Genomic DNA, 23,645 nt, shown 5'->3' with positions numbered 1-23,645 from the left:
TTACTTTCATCCCACCCAAGARAAGCCATATTCAACTGTTCAAAGAAAGTAGCACTTATTTTTAATTAAAAAAGTTACATTTAACTGCACAAACATATCAAATCCTTGGCTTGCGACTGTCAGCTCCTGCATTAAGCAGGACATGATTGCCTGGTCTTCTCATCCATCCTTGCTATATAATGGATAATAACATCATTTCACCATCGCCAAGTCCTTGAGTGAGTTCCTCTGTCTCTTGGCTTTGTAGCCAGGCCTCAGGAACTCAATCTTCCTCTTCTTGGCCTCGATCTTGTTCTTGTGTTTCTTCAGCTTCTTCCTGGCTGCGATGTCAGGGTTAGCCACCGCCTGAGAGAGAAGAGTAAAAGGTGAGATGCTTGGTATCCAACATTACCCTGCCATTATGTATTGTATCACTAGCTCAAAGATTGCAGGTTGTCAAAACATGTAAATACAGATTAATTATATCTGAGGAATAGCTTCAGGGTGTAATATTAATCTACAATTTGTGGGTAACAGGGATATTGGTATCCACCAATGTTATATTGTTCAACAATACCTTTTCTATTAAAAAAAGTCTCTGCCACATGACAAAATCTGTAGAATTGCAGGTAACGAGCACTGCCAAAGTCTGAATGTATGCTATTTTTATCTCACTCGAATTGTGTTCTGTTTGAGAACCCCTGCCATAGAGTACAAACCTGTATAGCTTTGTGTTTCTTGCGGTTGGCCCTCCTCTGTGAGGCATACTTCTGAACGGCTGAGAAGGCCAGGGAGAAGGTCTGCAGCCCCACCTGCTTCTTCAACAGCTCTATCAGCTCCTGGGACAGGTTTTTCAGGGTAGGGTCTGGGGAGTAAAACGTCTCATTAAATAGAGCACTAATTTTATGCATCTCTGTGACCAACACCTACAGAGGGATCAGTCGGAAGAGAACTACACAGAATAACAAGAGAGACCAGTCAGACAATAAGCACACAGAACAGGGAGAAAACTGAAAGAACAGAGAGAGCCTAGTTATGAATTTGAGGAGTGGTGAAAGGGAGAGGAAGATGACAGTGTTGTGTTAGCTTGATCCTCGTAGCTGTTATTAAATGATGAGGACAGTATTACAGTATGCTACCTTGGTCTGCATAGGTGCTGTCCAGTTCTCTGTAGAGAGGGGCGATGATGGTGGTGAGGTAAGGACCCAGCCTGTCTTTACCCAGGTCCACAGCTATAGCCCCCAGGAACTTAAACACACATGTTCTCTATGGGGGGGAGAGAAACGACAAATAACAATACAAACATTTATTGCAAGTATTCATCAACTCACCATCAGTAAATAAGCAGTGGTGTTGGGAAAATATATAAAAGGACCACGTATTGGTGTGTTTGTGTGTACCTTGAGGGGTATCTTGGGCGTGTCTGCAGCTTCCCTCTTAGCCATTAGAGACAGCTTCTTCATCATCCACAGTAAGGATGGAGGACGATCATCCTTCTCATCCTCCTCTTCCTGCTTCTCTTCCTCTTTTTCTTCATCACCTTTCTCTCCTTCGTCATCCTCTCCTCCGTTCTCCATCTCTTCTTCCTCCTCTACTTCCCGGGCAGGTGTGATTTCAGACTCAGGTGAGATCAGATAGATCACCTTGGCGACGAACAGCAGGTTCTTGATCACCTGGGGAACGGCAGACGAGACCATCCAACCTGTCAATCYAACTACTGCCTGACGGGTGACACCTCAGACTTAAATAGTCTGTTTGTAATATCGCCGTCCTTACCTGTTCTCCTGTTGACGTGTCRAGGTACTTCGACTGGAGCTGGTGACAGAAAGACAGGACCAACTCTCTCATCTGGTGGAGGGAAGGAGAGGGGGACGCCAGGTAAAAGACACATAAATCAGTATCGCTAAACATCACTTGAGTCACACCCTTGTTTACAATACAACGCATTCAATTATCTCATTGTTATTCAAACCCCCAAAAGGTGGTTCTCCCTGTTCCGCCTCATTCACTGAGTAGCCCATCTTGATGACACGTTTGACCTTGGTCACTCTAAGCAAGTCAAGTCATCGGTCTGCATCTTTGGTTAAGTGATGTTCAGACCCGTCTCACCTTCTTGTCTAGGTTGGTAGTAAGGAACGTGGTCGCCACAGGTTCTGGTGTGGTGGTGTTGTTGGCACAGCCCTTCTCTGTGGTCTCCTCTCTCCAGCGGGCAACCAGCTGGTCTGGCCGGTGGGCAGCAAACAGCTGACCAAACAGTTGAGAGGCGGTCAACCACACCCAACAGTGAGGGTAACGCAGGTGGGTCTCAACATGACCTGGTGGGGGGGGGGGGAATGCATTGCTCCGTTACACAAAGGGGAAGTCAGCAGTTAAGAGGGTAAAATATTACATTCAACGATCGATGAAGATCTATAGGTTCTAGACTTTATCATCAACCCATAGAACAAGAGAGACATTTCAGGGGAAAACGTGTCGGCACATGGGTTTAATCACACTGCTATACAGAGCAGGCAATAAGCTTAACATACCACAGTACTGTAGGCCTATTTATCTCACCCCAGACAACGGAGATGCCTGAGGTGATTTTCAGACCGGGCCCATCTGATAATTACGTGACGGTTGATCTACAACCAGCGCTCCGACCATAGGAAATGGCAAGACAGCACAAACAGATGTGGGGCCAGGCTAGAGGTAGTTGTGTCTTACCCAGGATGTTAGTGAGTGTGTCTTGAGGCTTGCTGAGCTCCAGTAGGCTACAGTCCTTGGTGAGTTTGGTGACCAGCGTCAGGTAGCTGAACAGCAGTCTGTCTGCTGCCTTCTCATCCTGCTCCTCCTCAATCTGACAGACACACAGATATAGAGCTGCTGTTAGCACAGGCTATAGAAAATAGTCAATCAAATACAAATGCTTAGGTAATGCTTTTGAAAGTGTAACTGTTCACATAGTTTATATAAAATAGTTCATGTTCGACTCACGTCTTCAAAGTTGTCGGGGTGGATCTCTTTCTCGATGAGGGGCAGCAGGGCATCTAAACGGCGGCCAAACTGAACCCCCTCTACCTCCACAAACAGCCCACACACCTGGGCCCCCAGACGACGCAGAGACACCTGGGGGTAGGGGTCAGAGGTTACAGCAGGAGGACATGGGGTGCATCTCAATAGTCTAAAGTGGATTTCCCTCCTTTCCTTTATTTGCACTTCATCAGTCATTTACATTGCTTTATTAGACCCGTAGAGAAAGACAAGACTAATGTGTGTGTGTGTGTGTGTGTGTGCGTCCATACCTTGTCTCCAGACAGCCAAGCGTTAACCAGGGTGAACAGGGTGTTCTGGTGTTGCTGGTCCAGTTGACTCAGCAGTGATTTGATGGCCACGGCGGCCATCTTCTTACAGCGAGCCGAGTCATCGTTCACCATGGCCAGTGCCAGAGGGACGAAGAACAACCCACTGTGCTGCAGCAGCAGGTTCTAGGACAGAGACGAATCAGTTACACACAGGAGTAGAATTAGGTTGTCCCAAAGGACTGATCTAAGGTCAGTTTTAGTTTATTCCCTCTAATGGTTAGCATGTGGGATCTGTTTCTATAGGCGACTTCTACCAGGAACAGTGGGTATAGAAAGCGACCAGAGTTACTGCAACTCTAACTTATGGGATGTGTGTGTCAGGAGGATTGTTGTGGATACCTGAGGGAAGGTCTGGAAGATATAGGCCATCATCTCCAGAGCAGCCTCTCTTCCTGTGTCAAACTCATAACTAACACAGAGAGAGAGAGAGAGATTAGTATCAAAAGTTACAAACTTTTAGACTTACATCTAAAATAACGAATCCCTTTAAACACAAATATATCCTACCTGAGCTGGGCCACGATGAAGTCCAGATGTGATCTGAGTTTCTTCCCCAGAGGATAATCCAGGATATACTTCTGGTAAATCTACAGGTGAAAATAACAGAAAAAACTKAAATAAGAATCTAAAAATACAAAAATGTGTTGCCTTAATTAAGCACAGTTAAATCACTGTTTTAACAAGGCACCCTCAAAAATAAAATGCAAATGGTAATATACAGGTTTAAAAATGAATATAAAAAGAAACAAAACCGTACATGTCTGCACTGGACCCTGATCATGCCGTTCTGCCCGGTAACAGACAGCTTGGCCACTTTCTTCATCAGCTCCTCCATCTCTGGTACTACCAGCTTCCTGGACAGGATGGCCTGTAGGGGGAGATAGAGAGGATACAGTACAGATTAAGAATTTCATTATACACTTTGAATGCAAATACATCTATATGTCTGGTTAAATAAAGGTATAGAAAATGTTGAGGTCTGATGCATTAGCTGTAGCAATACAGTATGGTCTTCAACTCCATCTCTCTCCTAGATTTGGACAGGTGGAGAGGGGAGGGCGACCGCTACCTTTAGCAGGCCGAAGGCTGTCGCCTGACGTGACTGGTCATAAATGTCCTCCTCGGCGTATCCCAGCAGCACTTGCAGCTGCGTCTCAGTTATCTTGTGTGCCTTCGTGGTCTTTACTAGGATGGTGATGGACTGACAGCGAAAAGAAGGATCATTCAATTATTTGTCATAGCCACATTTCTGTRATTTCAAATCATTAAAACGTACAACATGGCATGTTTTTGCATTGCGGAATGAATGTACTGTTTATATTTTATTTAAGCAATAAGGCACCTGGGGGGGGGGGGGGGGTGCCCGGAAGGCCTTATTGCTATTATAAACTGGTCACCAACATAATTAGAACAGTAAACAAGTCGTCATACCCGTGGTATATTTAAGCAATAAGGCTAAGGCTATACCACGGCTAAGGGCTGTTCTTAAGCACGACGCAACCCGGAGTGCCTGGACACAGCCCTTAGCAGTGGTATTATAAACTGGTTACCAACGTAGTTAGAGCAGTAAAAATAAGTTTTGTTATACCCCGGCTGTCAGCCAGTCAGCATTCATGGATTGAACCACCCAGTTTACAATGTCTCATATACCACGGCTTTCAGTCAATCAGAATCCAGGGCACGAACGGCCCCGTTTATAATTGATACTATATTAAAATTTATTCATTCAACCATTTCCAGGATAGAAACAAACACTTGTGCTACCTTGAAGCAGTTCTGGACAAGTTGGAAGTTCTCTCCGCGGGCAGCGCCAGCCTTGGAGTAGTCTTTGAGCAGGACAAACAGCTGCTTAGTGAGCTGGCCTGCATTCTGCTCTACAGCTGGCATGGGGAACCGCAACAGGAACGTAAAAGCTAAGAGAGCCTCTGTTATCACCTGGAGGCACGGAGAGAGAGAAATACACTCAGATACAGACACACACACACACACACACACACACACACACACACACACACACACACACACACACACACACACACACACACTACTGACCTTGACGTGCATGGAGTTGAGACAGTCTAGTAGCAGAGCAAAGAAGGGATCCAGCATCTCAAGAGCAGAGGCCTCAGAGGAGTTGACCTTGGACTTCTTCAGACTCATATGGAGCAGCTAGACAGAGAAGGAGCGACAACAGTCAACCAACATTCAACTGACCACAGATGAATGAACAGTAAACCACTATTCAGCCATGGGTTACTATCTGTTCACGGGACTGGTCCGTTGTTTATCTTAATGCCTGCCTGCCGCAAAACACTATTTCATCTTCTAGTCAAACTGTGTGAAAGCCTGTGAGAAAGTTTTAGGGAGGGTAGCTCGGTTGGTTTACCCGGAGTCCAGTGTCCACTAGGATGTGCATGTTGGTGCGGCTGCTGACGGGGGCTTTAAGTCCTCCTCTCTTTGGGGTGGGGGGCAAGAGGAGACAGCTGGGAGGAGGCAGGCGAGGGTCCGGGGGCGCCTGGGGCTTTTTGTCCCTACACACAAACATAGACACAACGTCAAATATTTGCGTGAGACTCAGTGAGACAGAGCAAGGAGAAGGGAGCATGCATGCAGTGTGAGTTTGTACATACTTGTTCCGCTTGGTGACGAGGGGCAGACTCTCTGAGACCAGGCCGTGGCTGAGCAGTAGTATAGCCTGATGGTCCATGGCCTGGTTCACCAGTAGACCTGACACTATCCTCTTCAACACTGCATGGGCACGACGGGCTGTCTTCAGATTGGCTGTGTTCTCCAGGATCTAGAGACAGACAGAGACACAGAGAGAGAGAGGTGGAGACAGAGAGAGAGAGACAGAGAGCGAGAGATAAATAAAGTCACATACACACCGTTTGCAGAGTAATCTGTTGATGTCCTTGCTATCTGAGGAATTTCAGACACATCTAAGTGATACTTACATCTTTCATTGGCAGTATGAGTTGTATGACTCTGTCCTTGCCAGAGTACTGGCCCAGGAACTCATAGGAGTCCATACTCTTACTGTGGCGAGCCTCCATCAGCTTAGAGACGATCCCCTTCACCTCCTTCTCCTCAGCCACTGCACCAAACAGCTCGTTGTTGAAGATCTACAGGAGAGGAGTGGAACAATGGTGGATGTATGAGACGTGTGAAAGGAGAGCTGGCTAGTTTGTGTATCAAAATGGATTATGCACAGTGACACACATATATATTTACACACACATATATATATATATATACACACACATATACATATATACATACACACATACATACATATACATATATGGGCACAAACACGCACGGACAAACACACAAACCTGCATAAACATACAAACACACACACAAATGGACATGTATAGGTTAGAATCGTTACATCTATTAGCATGCCCATGCAGTGGTCCAAGTCTCCAGGCTTCAGGATAGGGGCGAGGTGAAACAGGAGCTGGTACACGGTGAACGTCAACACATGGACCTGAGCGAGAGAGAGAGTCAGTGGATCAAAACAAAGTCAGATCATTTAGAATAATTCACTTAATGATTGAATACATTTACACAGACAGAGATGGAGTCTCAGTCTCAAAATCATACAGTCGGTAGTGTAAAACAATAAAAAATGGATGACATTAGATTTTTTCCCCCTACCGATCTACATAACCTTCTCCACATTTAGAAAGTTTATTTTTTATCTAACGTCTTAATTGCATATATGTTCACACCCCAGAGTTTATACTTGGTGGACGCAGCTTCGACAGGCAGTACAAGTGTAAATCATTAACTCTTAGGGCAACATATATCCATTGTTTTTGTCAAACTTGCTCAGTAAATTTGGTTGGAAATCATTTATGAACAGCAATGACCTTTTCTCTGACTTCCAAACAAATMTAAGTTAAAACTGAGACTGGACCACTCAACACCTACAGGAAACCCATTCTGGTGTGTCTTTGGCATAAAAATGTATGTAATTATCCCACTGAAAAATAAAGCTATCCCCTTTTTAGACTTTCACTAGGCACCCTAACAGTGGTCTTGGAGTAGCCTCCCAAATAGCACCCTATTCCATTTGTAGTGCCCTACTTGACCAGAGGCCATTTGGGACGCATGCCTGGGCCTCGTACCCCGTACCCAAGGTCTGAGACCAGTGCTTAGCTCCATCTGTATGACAAGACAGAGGAACCTATTCAGCTGTAGTGTTCACCTGGTAGCCCTTAACCAGAATGGACTTCATCTCCTTCAGTAGGTACTGCAGGTATTTGACCCCCAGAGTCTCGACGATCTTAATCAGGGTGTTACGAGCCACGTCTCTGATCTCCTGGAAACGATTCCTCAGCAGCACACACATCTTCATCAGGATGCTGTCAACACACACAGTGTTTATTATATACTGCGCACACACACACTCCCAGAGACACGGACGCACACACCGACACACACGCGATTCAGCCACATGTACAGGGTGTGCCACATTGTTTACATTAACTGGGTGTACATACCCAGGCAGGTTGACATCCATGACAGTCGTGGGTAGTGTCTGCATCAGTTTGACCATGGCGAAGGCTATAGGAACTCTGGCCACCTCCTCCTCCTTCACGTCCTTAGACCTTACCGCCTTGCACTCCTCATCTCGCTTCACCTACACACACACACACACACGATGTCATCACTCTGCGACAATACTAAACATGCATTGGTGACACATTCCAAAAGATCCCTGACAGCGAGTACAACTGGTGTGTGTTTGAGCGTGTGTGTACCTTGGCGGTCAGACACTTGTGTAGCCTGGGCAAGACAGCATTTTGAACAGTGGCATGGATAGAGGTGATGAGGGCCTCCAGCTCTGCTTTGCTCTGGGGTAATCCACTGGGAGCCGCAGGGGCTCTAGTGGAGGGGTTCGGCTTCCTCACCGGAACAGCTTTAGGCTCCGCTGTAGATTCTGTGGCGTTAGTTTCCATAGCAACACCCTCAACGGTCTCAGCGGCGCCCGTTTCCATAGTAACAACCTCGGCCGTGTCTATGGTGGTTGTTTTCGTGTCGGTTTCAGTTTCCATGGCTTCCTCAGTGTCACTCTCCTCTGATTCGACAGCTGCCACCTCTTCCTCGTCACCTTCTTCATCAACGACGGTGCTCACAACTAAACAGAAAGAGGTAAGATCGATCAATATATCACACGCTTGGGACGGAAATCATAATCTACTTCATTGGGACCTCTTGGTCACCGATGTCCAGTCTGTTCACTCACCCCCTTTGGCCCTGGTCTTAGCGGCCTCCATTTCTCTCTCCAGAGTGTCATTGTCAAAGTGGAACGCCTCCAGAACAGTCACCAACAGACTGTGGATGGACACAGGTATGAGACAACAGTACTACTGGAAAACAAACATATATATCACCCTCTGATACACACAGACACCTACCTGACAGCCAGTTTCTGTTCAGCCTGTCCAGTCTGCAGTATGTGAACAAAGTGTTTAAGGTAGTAGAGGTATTTAGACCAGGTCAGTCTCCTACACACTGCTCCTATCACCTCTACTGAGGCTGACGTCATACCCTCGTTCTGCAGGACAGAGAGAAACACACAGGTTACACACACACACCGTTTACACACACACACACACACACACACACACACACACACACACACACACACACCAGAAAGAAGGATAACATTATTCAGTGTGTTGTGTAACTGACCTTGAGCATCTTCTCGTCGAAGAGGGCAGTCATGGCGTAGGGCATGATGTAGGTCTGGAGGGAACGTGATGACATCACAACCGTACCCTCCGTCAGCTGCTTGGCGAACTTCCTCAGAGCGCGACCTCTACGGTGGATCTGAGAGGCAAAACATTAAGCACTGGGCTGAACGCCACGCGTCCTGACTCATTTGAAGAGCGCCGGCTGTACGGCTACAATCCAAGTTGCCCCGAAACCAGTTGAAACAGTGCATTTTCCCAGCACAACTCCTATGTTCCGAAATCTATACCAGCATACCACTTAGAACGCACGCCCAACACGTTGCTTCAATCCCTGTAGTGTGCCGGTGTGAATATTGGAACAGCGACTGAAGTCTTACCTGGATGTGCTTCATGTGTTCAAAGAAGTCAGACTCGGGGTCGTTGTAGTCGGTGAGCTGCACCAGATCTCTGAAGTCTCTACGGGTGGGGAAGGTCTTCACCAGACACGCCAGCACTGTGGTGTAGTCCTGCTGCACACTCTGAGAACACAGGAGACACACACTGGACCCAAGTTCACTTTAGTGTGTGTGTGTGTGTGTGCGTGTGTGTGTATACTAACCTCAGTCTTGCTCCTCAGTCCTTTCCTGACTGCGTCCAGTATGGTGTACTGTACTATCTCCTTGTAGTCCTCGTCTCCACGACCCACTGCAGCCAGACGTGTAAGGACAGCAGACAGACACAAGGTGGCGTTGTCTGCCAGGGACATGTCTCCAATCTACAACACAGGGAGGAAAATGAATGGACGAATTACATTACTGTTAATATTACTTTGAAGATTCAATTATTTCCACAACTCGTGAAATAAATTAAGAGCAAAAATCACAGACATGCACGGACACATGTTAAGCAATATGCGACACAAATGTTTTGTCAAAAGCTACATACGGATACATTTATTGAGTCACAAAGTGAATAGGACATCTAAAATAAGACGGGAGCGTTCCAAAACACTACCAAAGTCGACGCAATAGTCAAGACACCAGACTGCAGCGTAACCCCCCATCTGTAGTGTCTGATCTCTCCTGTGTGTTGGGTCTCACCTCGAAGGAGGCGAAACAGTTGTGCATCATGGTGTAGATGAAGTTCATATCCAGCGTGTCCATGTCGTTGATCCTCCTGGTGGCCTCCTGGAAGGCGGTGAGACGCACGTCGAAGTACACCTCGTCCAGGTGACGACTGTCAAACGCATTCAACTGGAGGGAGAGAAAGGGCCGATGGTTATACATGGCTGCGTGTGTGATAAACACGGGTTTGTTTGTTCCTGTGTGTGTGTGTGTGTGGTTTTTCGAGCCTTACCTTCGCAGCTGTATCTGTGATGTACTTCAGTCCCCTATCCAGTTCTCCCAGAGTCTGTTGGGAGACAGTAACACAGGTAAACGTTCTGCTATTCACATCATACGGACCACTAGATATGAGTAGCGGGAAGCATGTAAGGCCCGGCTTCAGCAGCTAAAGCTGTGAAAATGAGTGTGCGCAACAGAACACACACACATCCGGAGTCAGGCTAAGGGGGGCTTGAGGTCCTACCTGGAAGACGGAGGTGAGGGCCTGCCTGGGCAGCTTGTTGTGGAGGATGGAGAACAGTCGACTGATAGGCTTGAGGAAGGAGGCGGGATCAGAACACTGTCTCAGCAGGTTCTGGACTGTAGCCAGGATGTCAATCTCGGTCTCCTGAAACACAAGGGAAGGGAAATACATTTACATTCAAGTCATTCAGCAGACGCTCTTATCCAGACGAACTTACAGTCGTGAGTGCACACATTTTCGTACCGGTCCCCGGTGGGAATCGAACCGGCAACCCTGGCGTTGCAAGCGCTGTGCTCTACCAACTGAGCTACACGGCAAATACTCATGAGTGTAACATTATAACATATAACCTACCAGTTATATGTGGGAGCTCATGTAACACCTACCATGGCATAACGTATCACAACCGTCACATTACGCAACCTGGCATGACGTTACCTTCGAACAATCCAATACGGCACGAACGCATAAACAAATAACCACAACACAGACTTAACATATCACTAGAACAGTAACACGTTGCTGTACCTGTGGGTTGCGGGCCTTCTGGAGGTATGGCAGCAGCAGGCGGATGAGCACTGAGCTCTGGTCCTTATCACTCACAAACCTGCTGAGCCTGGAGAGGAGAGAGATCATCACATTAGCCTGTAGAAACCATAACTATCATCATCACCATACAACGACCGTAAACCTGAGAAGGAGAGCTGTGATAAGATCACAAAGAGCAGAGGCTAGAATACGCCATCTACGATCAGTTGGCATTAGAGATATTCGACTGTCTACAACGGGGCTCTCCAACCCTGTTCCTGGAGAGCTGCAGTCCTGTAGGTTTTCGCTCCAAACATAATCCAGCACATCTGATTCTAATAACTAGGTGGTTGATAAGCGGAGTCAGCTTAGTAAACAACTGGGGTTGGAGTGAAAGCCTCCAGGACGGTACAGTAGCTCTCCAGGAACAGGGTTGGAGAGCCCTGGTCTACAGTGATCACAAAGTCAGAACGTCACCACAGCACAGTGGTCAACTCTTCATACAGGACGCAGAAGGATGCGAGGAGCGAAGGACTTACTTTGAGAGGATTCTGAGCTCCTTGGCCACCTGGGATCTAAACTTCTTCTTCTTGAGTCTGACAGAGTTGCGTACGATGCCACTGAGGTACTGTAGCAGGGTGGAGATGTGGGGCAGGAGCAGCCTGGCACCCTGGGTCAGATGCTCTGAACAACACAAACAAACCATTCATTTCTGCACTTTTATCAATGTGCACGCTTTGCATTTGCTATTATTACAATGATTTTTGTATTTATTACAAACGTTAAACTATGTATACAACCCATTTTGCATTTGCTTATACCGACTAGAGCCCATAGTTTTGGTCCATAGTCTGGTCCATCGTTATACTGTTTAGGATTTACTTTTATTAGTAGCATTTGCATATTCTAGCAGTGGCCCTGTAAACATTGCATTTGCGTATTCTATACGTTGTCCACAGGCCTCACCCGAAGAGACGTAGGCTCCCTCTGGTGGCTGGGGGAACACACTGCCGTTGACGCTCAGCTCCGCCTCCTCACCCTCCGAAACCAGAAGGTCCTTCGTGGCCACCAAGGACTCGGCGATGTCCATCACCATGGCAACGGTCTGGGTGGAGACATTCTTGGCGGAGAGCAGGGCGAACACGTTGAGGAGGACGTCACACTCCGGGTGACCAGACTTCAGCTTGGCCAGGAGGGGGAAGTATCTGAGAGAGGAGGAGAGGAGGAGAGGAAAGACGGTGGCCACGTTCAGGCGGGTTGAATCGGTCACCTACCACTGGGTCATGGRAAATTCCTCCTAGTTCCCCACTGGAAACTGGACTGTTGCCAGAAACATTCTCCCATTAATATAGTGATCTCATTGTGAAAGGACTTGGCCTTAGTGTAGCTGAAGTCTCAACACAAAGACTGCTTGATAAGCTTACCTGGCATTCTTGCTCCAGACGTGGATGAGTTTGAGGAGGGGGGTGGGGGAGTAGGGGCTCTCTGTTGGCAGACGGCAGACCTGGGGCCAGACGATAGCCTGGAAGACGGCATCTAGCTCATCTGGGGTGAAGCTGTACGAGTCGAAGCCATCAAAGAAGTCCTGGATCCTCAGGACCCCCAGGCGCCTCAGGTTCTTCAGAGGAGCGATACAGCCTGCCTTTAACTGGGCAGAGAGAGAGAAAAAAAACATTGAGGAGTTTTTAAAACCGGTTTATCTATTTTTAGCCTTTCACCTGCAAAGATTATTTAAAAAAAACAAGAGGTAACAAAACAACTTTAAGGAGTTACTGACTTGTCCTAAAAACTCATGTTTGTGTGCAGTATCATACATGAACATCAACATGCTTTATACATGCTCACACCTGCAACTGCCAGGGCAGGCCTCTCTGAGCCTCCTGCTCTAGTATAGGTCTCAGAGGGCGAGCTGAGGCATACTGCCACAATGGCTACACTGCAGCTCCTGCCCAAGACCAGAGTTACTGACTTGAAACTTTACTAAACGTTTTTCTCAAGAGACATCAAATCCCCCCAAAAATCGTCACATGCGCCCCGAATACAACAGTGAAATGCTTACTTACAAGCCCTTAACCAACAATGCAGTTTAAAGAAAAATAAGTGTTAAGTAAAAAATGTAAAATAAAAATAATTAAAGCAGCAGTAAAATAACAATAGCGAGGCTATATACAGGGGGTACCAGTACAGAGTCAATGTGCGGGGGCACAGGTAAGTTGAGGTAATATGTACATGTAGGTAGAGTTAAAGTTACTATGCATAGAACCCAGGAGCTTATTATCAAGCTTCTCTGAGTAGGAGTGCTGATCTAGGATCAGGTTGCCCCCTGTCCAAATAATCATATTAATTGTGATCTAAAAAGACAAAACTGATCGTAAATCAGCACTCCTACTCATCCAGCAGCCTCTTGTTACATGTATTTTTTATTTTACCTTTATTTAACTAGGCAAGTCAGTTAAGAACAAATTCTTATTTACAATGACGGCCTAGGAACAGTGGGTTAACTGCCTGTTCAGGGGCAGAACGACAGATTTGTACCTTGTCAGCTAGGGGATTTGAACTTGCAACCTTTCGGTTACTAGTCCAACGCTCTAACCACTAGGCTACTAAGCTTATGTGAGACAGTGAGACCCTCCGGCTGTGTATATACCTGTTCTCTCTGGTTGAGGATGGTGGAGACAGAGGCGGTGACACACAGTAGGATCTGCAGCACCTTGGACAGGTGTGTGTGGATGAGGTGGCCCAGTTTACTGATGACTGTGGTGACTATGTTCAGCAGGCTGTGCTGCCGACCCAGAGGAAGGACGGCAGAGGGGTCCGTCTCGGCTATCGCCTTGTCTACTGCAGCGAGACACAGACCTGGAGAGAGGGAGGGGGAGAGAAAAAGAGAGAGAAAGGAGTTCTAAGTGTTCGTATGTCACACTTTTAAAACAAACACAAGTCCACACACACACACACACACACACACACACACACACACACACACACAACTAGGCTGAAGCTACAACATAATAGACCAATGAGACAGAGGGCAACAGAGCCATTCAGTGAGGAATGAGACGAGAAACACTCCGCTCCCATACAGGTTGCATATCACACGGCGGAGGGCGCCCTACCTTGTCCGTGGTGGCAGACGGGCTCCAGCAGGAGGTCAATGAACATGCCCAGCTCCTCAGACTGGCATCCTGCCAGGAACCTCAGCACGATGGAGGAACGCTGCACGGCGCCAGACTTGCCCTGGAACTTACTGCCAGTCTTACTGCGCATCCGCCCAAACAGAACCCTACAGAGGTTAGAGGAGGGGGGATGGGTTGGTTATATTGGAGTGGTAAAGGTGACACATAAATAGGCCACAAGTTTAAGTTCACTTAAGATGTGACACACACACACACACGAATAATAACAAACGAGAGTAACCGCACACACACACACACACACCTCATAAGCAGCGGGATAAGCTGGGCCCTGTGCGAGGCGTCCACCACGGCCTGCTCCTCTGAGACGTTGAAGTGGATGATCTCGTCCTTGAAGTGTTTGTCATCCAGCAGCCTCTCCAGATTCTCCCTGAACACAACAGTCACGTCAAAGACATTCAATAGCACAGGACATTAGGTACAAAAGCACAAGACATTTCAGATACAGAAAAAGACATCAGATGAAGACATTGTATTACTATATCACATCAAACACAGAAAGACAGTGTATCAAATGGCCTGCCACCAGATACTGAATCATGATATTTTAGCAACTCTTTAAGCCTATCGGCCTGTACAGCTTCAAAGAGGCACCAGAGCAATGTTGTTGACAGGGTCTACACAGGGTCTCCAGGCTGATTCTGTGAACTAGGTCAGTGGTACATTATGGGAAATGAAATAACAGAACAACTCCGATTTCCTTCCATCATTCCGTTTTCAGTGCCGTTAGATGGTTAGTAAATGGATAGTTTAATAAGGGAGGTGAATAGAGGAACTCCCGTCAGATCTGTGGTTCTGGGTGGAGGTTAACATTCCTGCTCAGTGGAACCGGAGAGGGCCAGTGATGTCTCTGATCTCTATCAGCACTGGTAACAATGACTCCCATTGAGAGACCGGGAGTCCATAACAGTTATTACAGTATCCCTTACTCTTACTCCGATCATCTGAACAAAAATGTTAAATGGTGACTTTGGAAAGTACGTTCTATGCCTGGCAGACTGTAAAAGGACTGAAGGTATGTTAGAACAAGAGATAAGACGTCACGCGACAGTGTCGTTCGGAAACGAGCCAGAGAGCAAACTTACTTGTAGGGGAGGACGTTGGGGTCTTTGTAGGTCAGAACACACTCCAATGCTGCCCTCTGGATCTGCTGGTCCTGGTGACACAGCAACTGAACAGACACACAGTCACACACTGATAGCAGTACACTGACAGAGACTACTTGCTGTTTAGGTAGATAGGCAGATAACGGGTCAGATAAGTATGTTTAATTGAGTATACAGTTAATGCAGGGTAAATAGGCATATAGTGAGAGTGAATTGATGTGAGTAAGACCTTTAAACAGATCAACATTCCCAAGGCCGCAGGGACCGATTACCAGGAAGTGTACTCCGAGCATGCGCTGACCAACTGGCAATTGTCTTCACTGACATGTTCAACCAGTCCGTGGCCGAGCCTGTAATACCTACATGTTTCAAGCAGACCACCATAGTCCCTGTGCCCGAGAATACCAAGGTAACCTGCCTAAATGACTACCGACCCGTAGCACTCACGTCTGTAGCCATGCTGTGCTTTGAAAGGCTGGTCATGGGTCAAATCAACACCATCATCCCAGACACCCTAGACACACTCCAATTTGCATACCCTCCCAACAGATCCACAGATGACGCAATCTCTATTGCACTCCACACTTCCCTTTCCCACCTGGACAAAAGGAACACCTACGTGAGAATGCTGTTCATTGACTACAGCTCAGCGTTCAACACCATAGTGCCCTCAGAGCTCATTACAAAGCTAAGGACCCTGGGACTAAACACCTCCCTCTGCAGCTGGATCCTGGACTTCCTGACAACACATCCGCCACGCTGAACCTCAACATGGGGGCCGCCCAGGGGTGCGTGCTCCGTCCCCTCCTGTACTCCCTGTTCACTCAGGACTGCATGGCCAGGCACGACTCCAACACCATCATCAAGTTTGCAGATGACAACATTGGTAGGCCTGATCAGCGACAACAACGGGACAGCCTATAGGGAGGAGGTCAGAGACCTGGCCGTGTGGTGCCAGGACAACAACCTCTCCCTCAACGTGATCAAGACAAAGGAGATGTATGTGGACTACAGGAAAAAGAGGACCGAGCACACCCCCATCCCCGGGGCTGTAGTGGAGCAGGTTGAGAGCTTCAAGTTCCTTGGTGTCCACATCACCAACAAACTATCATGGACCAAACACACTAAGACAGTCGTGAAGGGGGCACAACAAAGCCTATTCGTCCTCAGGAGATTGAAAAGATTTGACATAGGTCCTCAGATCCTCAAAAGGTTCTACAGCTGCACCATCGAGAGCATCCTGACTAGTTGCCTCACTGCCTGGTATGACAATTGCTCGGCCTCTGACCGCAAGGCACTACAGAGGGTAGTGCATGCTGCCCAGTACATCACTGGGGCCAAGCTTCCTGCCATCCAGGACTTCTATACCAGGCGGTGTCAGAGGAAGGCCCTAAAAAGTGTCAAAGACTCCAGCCACCCTAGTCATAGACTGTTCTTTCTGCTACTGCACGGCAAGCGGTACAGGAGCGCCAAGTCTAGGTCCAAAAGCCCCAAGCAATTAGACTCCTGAACAGCTAATCAAAGGGCTACCCAGACCCCTCTTTTACGCTGCTGCAACTCTTTGTTTATTATCTATGCATAGTCACTTTAACTCTACCTACATGTACATATTACCTCGACTAACCGGTGACCCCGCACATTTGACTCTGTACCGTTACCCTCTGTATATAGCCTCGCTATTGTTATTTAACTGCTGCCATTAACTTATTTGTTACTTTCATTTCCCAATTTTTTTTACTCAACACTTATTTTTCATAAAACTTCTTAAAGCATTGTTGGTTAAGGGCTTGTAAGTAGGCATTTCACTGTAATGTCTACACCTGTTGTACTCGGCGCATGTGACAAATACAATGAGATTTGATGATGATAGGTGAGAGAGGTAAGTTTACCTGAGTATACAGCTCATTGAGGGTATTCTCCAGGTACAGAGAACGAGGGTTGGTGAACTTGGCAAACACATTCAGGTGAGCGATGAGTTGCCTGGGAAAGATATTAATTGTCTTTAGAAAATGCTAAATTTGCTTTAAAAAAAAAAATAGCACTGAAAATGTATTGTGGAACAAAAATAAAATGTTTTATTTCCAAAATCTTCAACGTGATCATCTCTTACTTGGCTGCTGCTCTTTTTGGTGGCATCTTCCTCTCTGGTCTAGCCTTCTCCTCTTCCTCCCCGTCCTCCTCTTCCGTCATGCTAGCCTCCATGGCAGCAAGACTGCTCCTCTTCCTCAGGTCCTGAGTAGGCGCCACCAGCAGGTCAGCTGGGTAGAACTCATTCCTGCCAATCATGAGAGGGGAGGGGCATAGGGTCAGTTAAGAGTGGACAATGGTGCTCTTTCTCAAAAGCCTTTCCTAGATGTATTGTGTCTTGTCTCCTCGCCTCCTCCTCAAAATGAAAAGACCTGAGGTTCCTCTCCGTAGGAGGGCAGTGTAGTGTGTAAGGCTGCAGTATCTAGTCGTGTGTAGGGTGTAGTGTAGGACGAACCTGATGAATCGTAGCAGCAGTGGACTGAGCTCCCTGCTGCGTGGTTCTACGCGTTCGGGGACCAGAGCCATGGCCCTCCACAGCAGGCCCCTGAAGTTAGTGAAGTCTGTCCTCTCGCTGGGGTCAGAGGTCATCTTCAGACGCTGCAGGAACAGCACCCCCACGTCCCCGCTCTCGATGACATCACAGCCCGGCTCCCCTTGCAGCACCGAGCCGCCATCTTCATCATCATCATCGCCTTCACGCAGCTCCTTTTCTGTTGGACAGAACATTTTCTTGATCGTTTTATACATTGACACAAATGGCTCATTAAAAAAACTGATCACAAATGAGCACGCACTCACCAGCAAGACCTGCCACCAACTCCAGCTGCTCATGGTAGACCTTCCAGAAGTCTTTGTTGTCCATTCCTCTGGCATGGGTCCTGGAGAGAGAGACACAACACGAGGAAGAGATGAACTGCGTTATTGGGGGGGTTAAAAAGTCATAGAGTATGTTCCTTTAGATTTATTGTGGTTGTGTGCTCTTACACTATGAGTTCAATGACTGGGTCCCACAGGGGTTTGAAGTTGATGAACAGCATGGAAATAAGATAGCGTAGAGGCACCTGCAAATGGAAGATGCAGAACGTAACTTAATCATCCACTAAGATAATTAAACGTTAATCAAAGGTCCCAAGTCTGTTCGGAATCTAGGTTCCCATATCTACGTTTTAGGTTCCAAATCTAAGTTTGATGTTCTGGGTACCTGTTGGAAGGTCCCTTGTGGCCCCCGGGGTAGTGATCTCTCTACCAGGTCATGTCTGAGCTTCCTGAGGTGCAGCAGCTTCTCTCTGTAGTCCTGCACGGAGGCAGGGACCAACTCAGCCTGAAAACACACTGCAAACACAGGCTGGACCTCCACACTCTCCTCACTCTGAGAACACAGAGAGAATCAGAGTTCAAATGTGTTATTATTGTCCATTTAGGCTCAAAATGGAAAGTTCTCTCAATTACCTTCTGCCATGTGAACAAATTCAATTAACTTGAGCAAATAAAGTCACAATTATCAATTTACAAGACATAATTTGGTTGTTCTGTACCAACCTCTGACGGTTTGAGCTCAGCCTCAAAGTGGGTCAGAATCCTCAGTGACAGCAAGCGGATCTGAGGGAGGAAGCATGGTGAAGAGGGTTAGGTCACAGTTTAAACACAACCAACAAAGTACCCAAAATAATTCAATCTAAACAAATAATTAAATCTACTTCCATACTTTGGAGCTGTTGGAGGATAGGTTGACGTGCAGCATCTGGTGCAGGTCGAGCAGTGCACCGTGGGATAGGTGCTCGGAGCAGCCGTTGACTGACAGCCGGGTGTAGTAGAGGTCTCCTAGCAACAGAGCCGACATGTCTGTTGGGAACTTCCTGTGACACACGCAAACACAGGAAGTCGATCAGGGTCAAAGTGCACCAATTACGAGAACAAAACCAGTTACCAGATTATATAACCAAACATTAAATGGCACCAACAAACTCACACAGATTTACTGTACCAATCCAAAGCTTTATCTCTGGTCACAGCAGTTATTCCCACTAAATGGGAACTAGTCTCTAAGAGCTGTTGATATTTCTCTACTTTTAGTACTTACTGGATGATGGGCTTGACCCGCTCCACTGGCACCAGGGAGAGAACCTCAGCAGATCCATTCAGACTGAGCAGGGAGCTGAGGGCCTGTCTGGCCACAAACAGACCGCCTGGAGGACAGAAAAGGGGAGAGATCTTTATTTGACCAGCTCCTGGGTTACTACTGGAGGGATGGTTAGGAGCTAGAACATGTGCATTGGAATGGACCACAACATTCATCTGTATAGCAGATAAGAGCAAACAAGGGCAGCCCATACCTTTCCCCAGCGCTTCACTCTCCACATTCAGTAGCAGGCGATTGAGGAGGGCTGTCAGACTGGGAACGACACAATCTGCTGCCAGTGGTCTGAGGTGGGGCAGGAGGACCAGGGCTGCCCAGGGCAGGGACAGGTCAGTGATGGTCTGGGTCGGGTCCTGCGGTAGGCTGATCAGAGAGAGGATCAACTCTGGTACTGACACCTTCTCTGTCCCATCACCTGGCTCCTTACCGGGGGTCTTTCCGGTGAAGACCAGGGGGTAGGTCTCGAAGGCCATGGAGCCATCTGTAGGGGGTGGGGCTTTAGCCAGGAAGAGACTGACCAGCACCTCCATGGCAGAGTGACGAGACACAGAGTCTAGACTGGAGAAAAAACCCTCTAGGTACTGTAGCAGGCTGGGCAGGAAGAACTGGAGAGAGAGCGAGAGAGAGAGAGAAGAGGGAGGGGTAAGGAGAGATGGCGAGAGAGAGAGAGAGACGTATGGAGTGGCAGAAAGGAGAGAGATTATGTTATCTATGTCCAGTGAAGGAAGCTTACTCTGCCGGAGTCAGCTAGGATGAAATTGCCTGGTGTATTGATGAGATTAGTCGATGTACCTGTTCAAACCGTTTCATGGTGAACATCTCCTTAGTGAACTCCAGTATCAGGTCCTGGTCCATCCCACTGCTGAACACCTTTATGACAGTGTCCTGTGTGAGGGTGTTAGGCAGGGAGACATTCTCCCCCAGCAGTAGAGAGGAGATGATCTGTAGCACGAGCCTACAGCAGGGTCCTGGGAGGGCTGGGGTCTGGAGCAACTCATGAACTGCCTACAGAGGCACAGAGAAGGACAAAAACAGAGAAATCGATACACATGATACCAACAGTCAGATTCGAAACCAAACTGGGTTCAGGCAAAAGTGTGATCTGAAAATGAAATGGACACAAAGTATTGTTCTTTTTTTATTCGATTTTTTCTTCTTCTGAAATGTATACCGTATAAATGGAGACTGTCAAATACATACAGAGATACACACAACCTCTGAACACAGAGCAAACTCTATGCTTATTCTTAGTTTTACTTATTCATGTCGCACAGATAAATGGCGAGCCATACCTGACAGACAGCGTCTGGCTTGGTGATCTTGGCTCCGTTGCGGTGTCCCACCAGGGTATGGAGGATGAAGAGCAGACGCTCCAGGTGCTCGGAGGCCTGACCCTTCTCATCAACATCTGTCTTATTCAGGTTCCGCAGGGCCTCACTCACACACGTCTAGAGACAGACAAAAACACGATTTAGACACGGGACACGTCTTCAGTCACAGTTAAACCGCCCTGGACCAGGATAATGAACAGTATCACTCAAACAGTCCGACAGACAGATGACAACAACCCATCTGTCACACAGGCCTTGAGACAGACAAGACAACCCATCATTCAGCCACACAGACCTACAAAGAGTTTACATTGGCACTATGCAGAACCAGATGTGAGGTAAAAATGCGCCGTAACCTGTAGAGACTCCCACAGAACCAGGAAGTGCTCTTTCTCTACGTGATTGGCTGCTGCCTGGGCCATTTGATCCAGTGCATCTCTGACAGCATCCCAGGGTAGAGATACTTCCTGGTCAGCACTTGGTCCAAGCTTCCTCAGAGCAATTGGGAGGGCCTGGAGGAGAGGGAAGAAGGATACAACAGAAAAGGGTTGTGAATAAAAGATCTTTCAACTGAATATACACGCATAAGACTCCACTTTGTTAACCTTTTTCGCAAAGAGTCTAATCTCCTATTTCCCACTGTATAACCTAATGAACTCACCGTGCCAGCGCAGGAGTGGAACATGTTGCGGACTCCTTTACACATCTCAAACAGCAGCTGTCCCACCCCCKCTGCCTTCCCAGGGTGCTCCTCCAGGTCCAGGAACATGTGGTTGAGAAGGGCGTCAAGYTCTGGCACCTGGCGGGTATCAATWCAATTTATTCAARGAGATCTGATTTCATCGCCACTGGATGTCAACTAGGTAAGACCACAACACACCTTTCTCATCAGAAAAGAAAAACTCTCTGCCGCAAACTTTCGTATGTGTTCCTTCTTGCTGCTGCCAAGACAGTGTACTGTACAAGCTGTAGGGAGAAGGAGAGATAAGTAAACACCGATGTAATATATACCAATATGACATAGATAGGAGAATAACAACAATACTGCTGGAGCTTCTAGCACCGTCTGTCTACTCCTACTGCAGCCAGGTAGGCCTAAGGCCCAGTCTCACCTGTACATCTTGGTCATGTCCTTGACCATGAGTCTCCAGAGGTACTTGTAGAGGTAGGAGAGGCAGGTGAAGGCCCACTCCAGTATCTCGGTGTCCTGGGTCTCCAGGAGAGAGGTGATGAGGACAAAGAAGTCAGGGAAGTGGGGGTAGAAATCCATCTGGAGGTCCCTAGCCAGCTGGACCACCAGGCTGATGCATAACGGAGGAAGAAGTTGTGATTTGCAGCACACACACACTGCAAGCAACAAGCTGGCCAATGAAGAACAACCATGACATTTGTTTCCACATGATATGAAGCTGTGTGCACTATTTATTGGCAAATTTAGGAACATTCTACAGAACATATTCCTATTCATAGTTTGTATCTTTCTCCTCAGCCTCACACAGTAATCTCAGGTACACACACACACACCACACCACACACACACACACACACACACACACACACACACACACACACACACACACACACACACAGTAATCTCAGGTACATACTCCAGTAGAGGCTGGCAGGCAAGGCTGTTCTTGGTACTAAGGTGAGTCTTCAGGCTCTCCACGATAGAGCTCTGATGGAACACCAGAAGGTTGAAGGACTGGCTCTTGTTGGACACCTCCCTCAGGAAGGTGGCTGAGGAACAGGTGAATGGGTTTCAGATTAGTCACTGGGTGCTGCTCATGGGGACATGTTTGGAAGCTTGACAAGGACATGTATTGGGCCAGATGTGATAGTAGTAGTGAAGCTCCTTGGTGTGACGAGTTATGTACTTACTGAAATGCTCTGTCAAATTCAGGTCCCTCCATTTTGTCAGTCCTTCTGAAAAGTAAGTGTCGACGTCCTACAACGGAAAACAGTGTTACATGCCATGGAATGATATTAACAACGACAAAAACGTCATTTTAAACAAGTTTAATAGGGGATCTGCAGTCTAACAGAGAACGCATACCTCATCATAACTCCCAGTTCTGTCAATGCGATGGATGACATCGATATTGACATTGGCAAGCCTTTCAGCAAACGTGAGAAACTGTAAAACAAACGATCGAGTTAGCTACTTTCTGTTGTGTACTAACGTTACAGTAATAAAATGACTCGCTAGCTAGGCTACATGTGATATTTAACATATTCAAGCAGCTACGCTTGTTGGTTCATTAATCGTAGCAATGGGAAAACATGTTTAATTTGAAACTGTTCAGACATTATGAAAACCAGGCATGAGAGATAGCTATGCATATTCACAAATATTTAGTTATTTTCAATGCAATAGCTAAGCAGTCGTCGCTAGCTATGCTAACAACTGTGCTACACAGATTCCCAACAACACTCACCCTGAATGTGTTCTCAGATTTATGATACGACGACTTGGATTTGATCTTCATTTTTGAGGTGTCTATTTTTCAGATGTATGTTTAAAAAATATATGTAATCCACGTTTCAAATTTGTATGAAAACGACAATGTATAGACTAACTGTGTTTACACACATGCCTTGTGCCGGGGCGCAGCCATATTGGATGAAGCATCATGGGAACGTTTTGCTTTTCCACGTGGTGAGAAGACACAGAAGGGGGCGTAGTTTTGCAACAACTTCAAGGATTACTTCCTGGATACTTTTGTTTCT

At 47.1% G+C, this 23,645-nt stretch overlaps 1 protein-coding gene and 1 non-coding gene across 2 annotated transcripts; both read right to left on the bottom strand.

The window, feature by feature from the left end:
- Nucleotides 1-38: 38 nt before the first annotated feature.
- Nucleotides 39-23,539, bottom strand: LOC111950142 (small subunit processome component 20 homolog). Its single transcript, XM_023967548.1, is given in 59 exon segments — nt 39-345; nt 699-844; nt 1,119-1,245; nt 1,380-1,652; nt 1,756-1,827; nt 2,089-2,294; nt 2,686-2,818; nt 2,956-3,087; nt 3,264-3,446; nt 3,663-3,732; nt 3,831-3,910; nt 4,081-4,191; nt 4,393-4,524; nt 5,088-5,258; nt 5,376-5,492; nt 5,710-5,854; nt 5,954-6,120; nt 6,278-6,445; nt 6,715-6,813; nt 7,537-7,693; nt 7,832-7,971; nt 8,093-8,469; nt 8,578-8,666; nt 8,750-8,889; nt 9,027-9,164; nt 9,406-9,546; nt 9,627-9,782; nt 10,108-10,260; nt 10,364-10,417; nt 10,595-10,738; nt 11,123-11,210; nt 11,662-11,806; nt 12,089-12,327; nt 12,547-12,770; nt 13,770-13,978; nt 14,236-14,402; nt 14,558-14,683; nt 15,399-15,484; nt 17,309-17,399; nt 17,530-17,694; nt 17,902-18,157; nt 18,246-18,325; nt 18,432-18,508; nt 18,649-18,816; nt 18,987-19,046; nt 19,153-19,303; nt 19,528-19,633; nt 19,781-20,189; nt 20,377-20,589; nt 20,877-21,032; nt 21,272-21,427; nt 21,577-21,714; nt 21,796-21,861; nt 21,863-21,881; nt 22,028-22,216; nt 22,523-22,655; nt 22,797-22,863; nt 22,972-23,052; nt 23,354-23,539. Coding segments are annotated over 59 exon segments (8,490 nt in total). The 5' UTR covers nt 23,405-23,539; the 3' UTR covers nt 39-192.
- On the bottom strand, nt 2,447-2,574 carry LOC111956492 (small nucleolar RNA ACA64). Its single transcript, XR_002876284.1, has one exon. It is a non-coding gene; the product is annotated as a small nucleolar RNA ACA64 (small nucleolar RNA).
- Nucleotides 23,540-23,645: the final 106 nt, after the last annotated feature.

Source organism: Salvelinus sp. IW2-2015, linkage group LG3 (assembly GCF_002910315.2).
Source record: "Salvelinus sp. IW2-2015 linkage group LG3, ASM291031v2, whole genome shotgun sequence".
Classification (NCBI taxonomy): domain Eukaryota; kingdom Metazoa; phylum Chordata; class Actinopteri; order Salmoniformes; family Salmonidae; genus Salvelinus; species Salvelinus sp. IW2-2015.
Note: the sequence above shows the minus strand (reverse complement) of the source record. Positions and strands in the feature narration are given on the sequence as shown.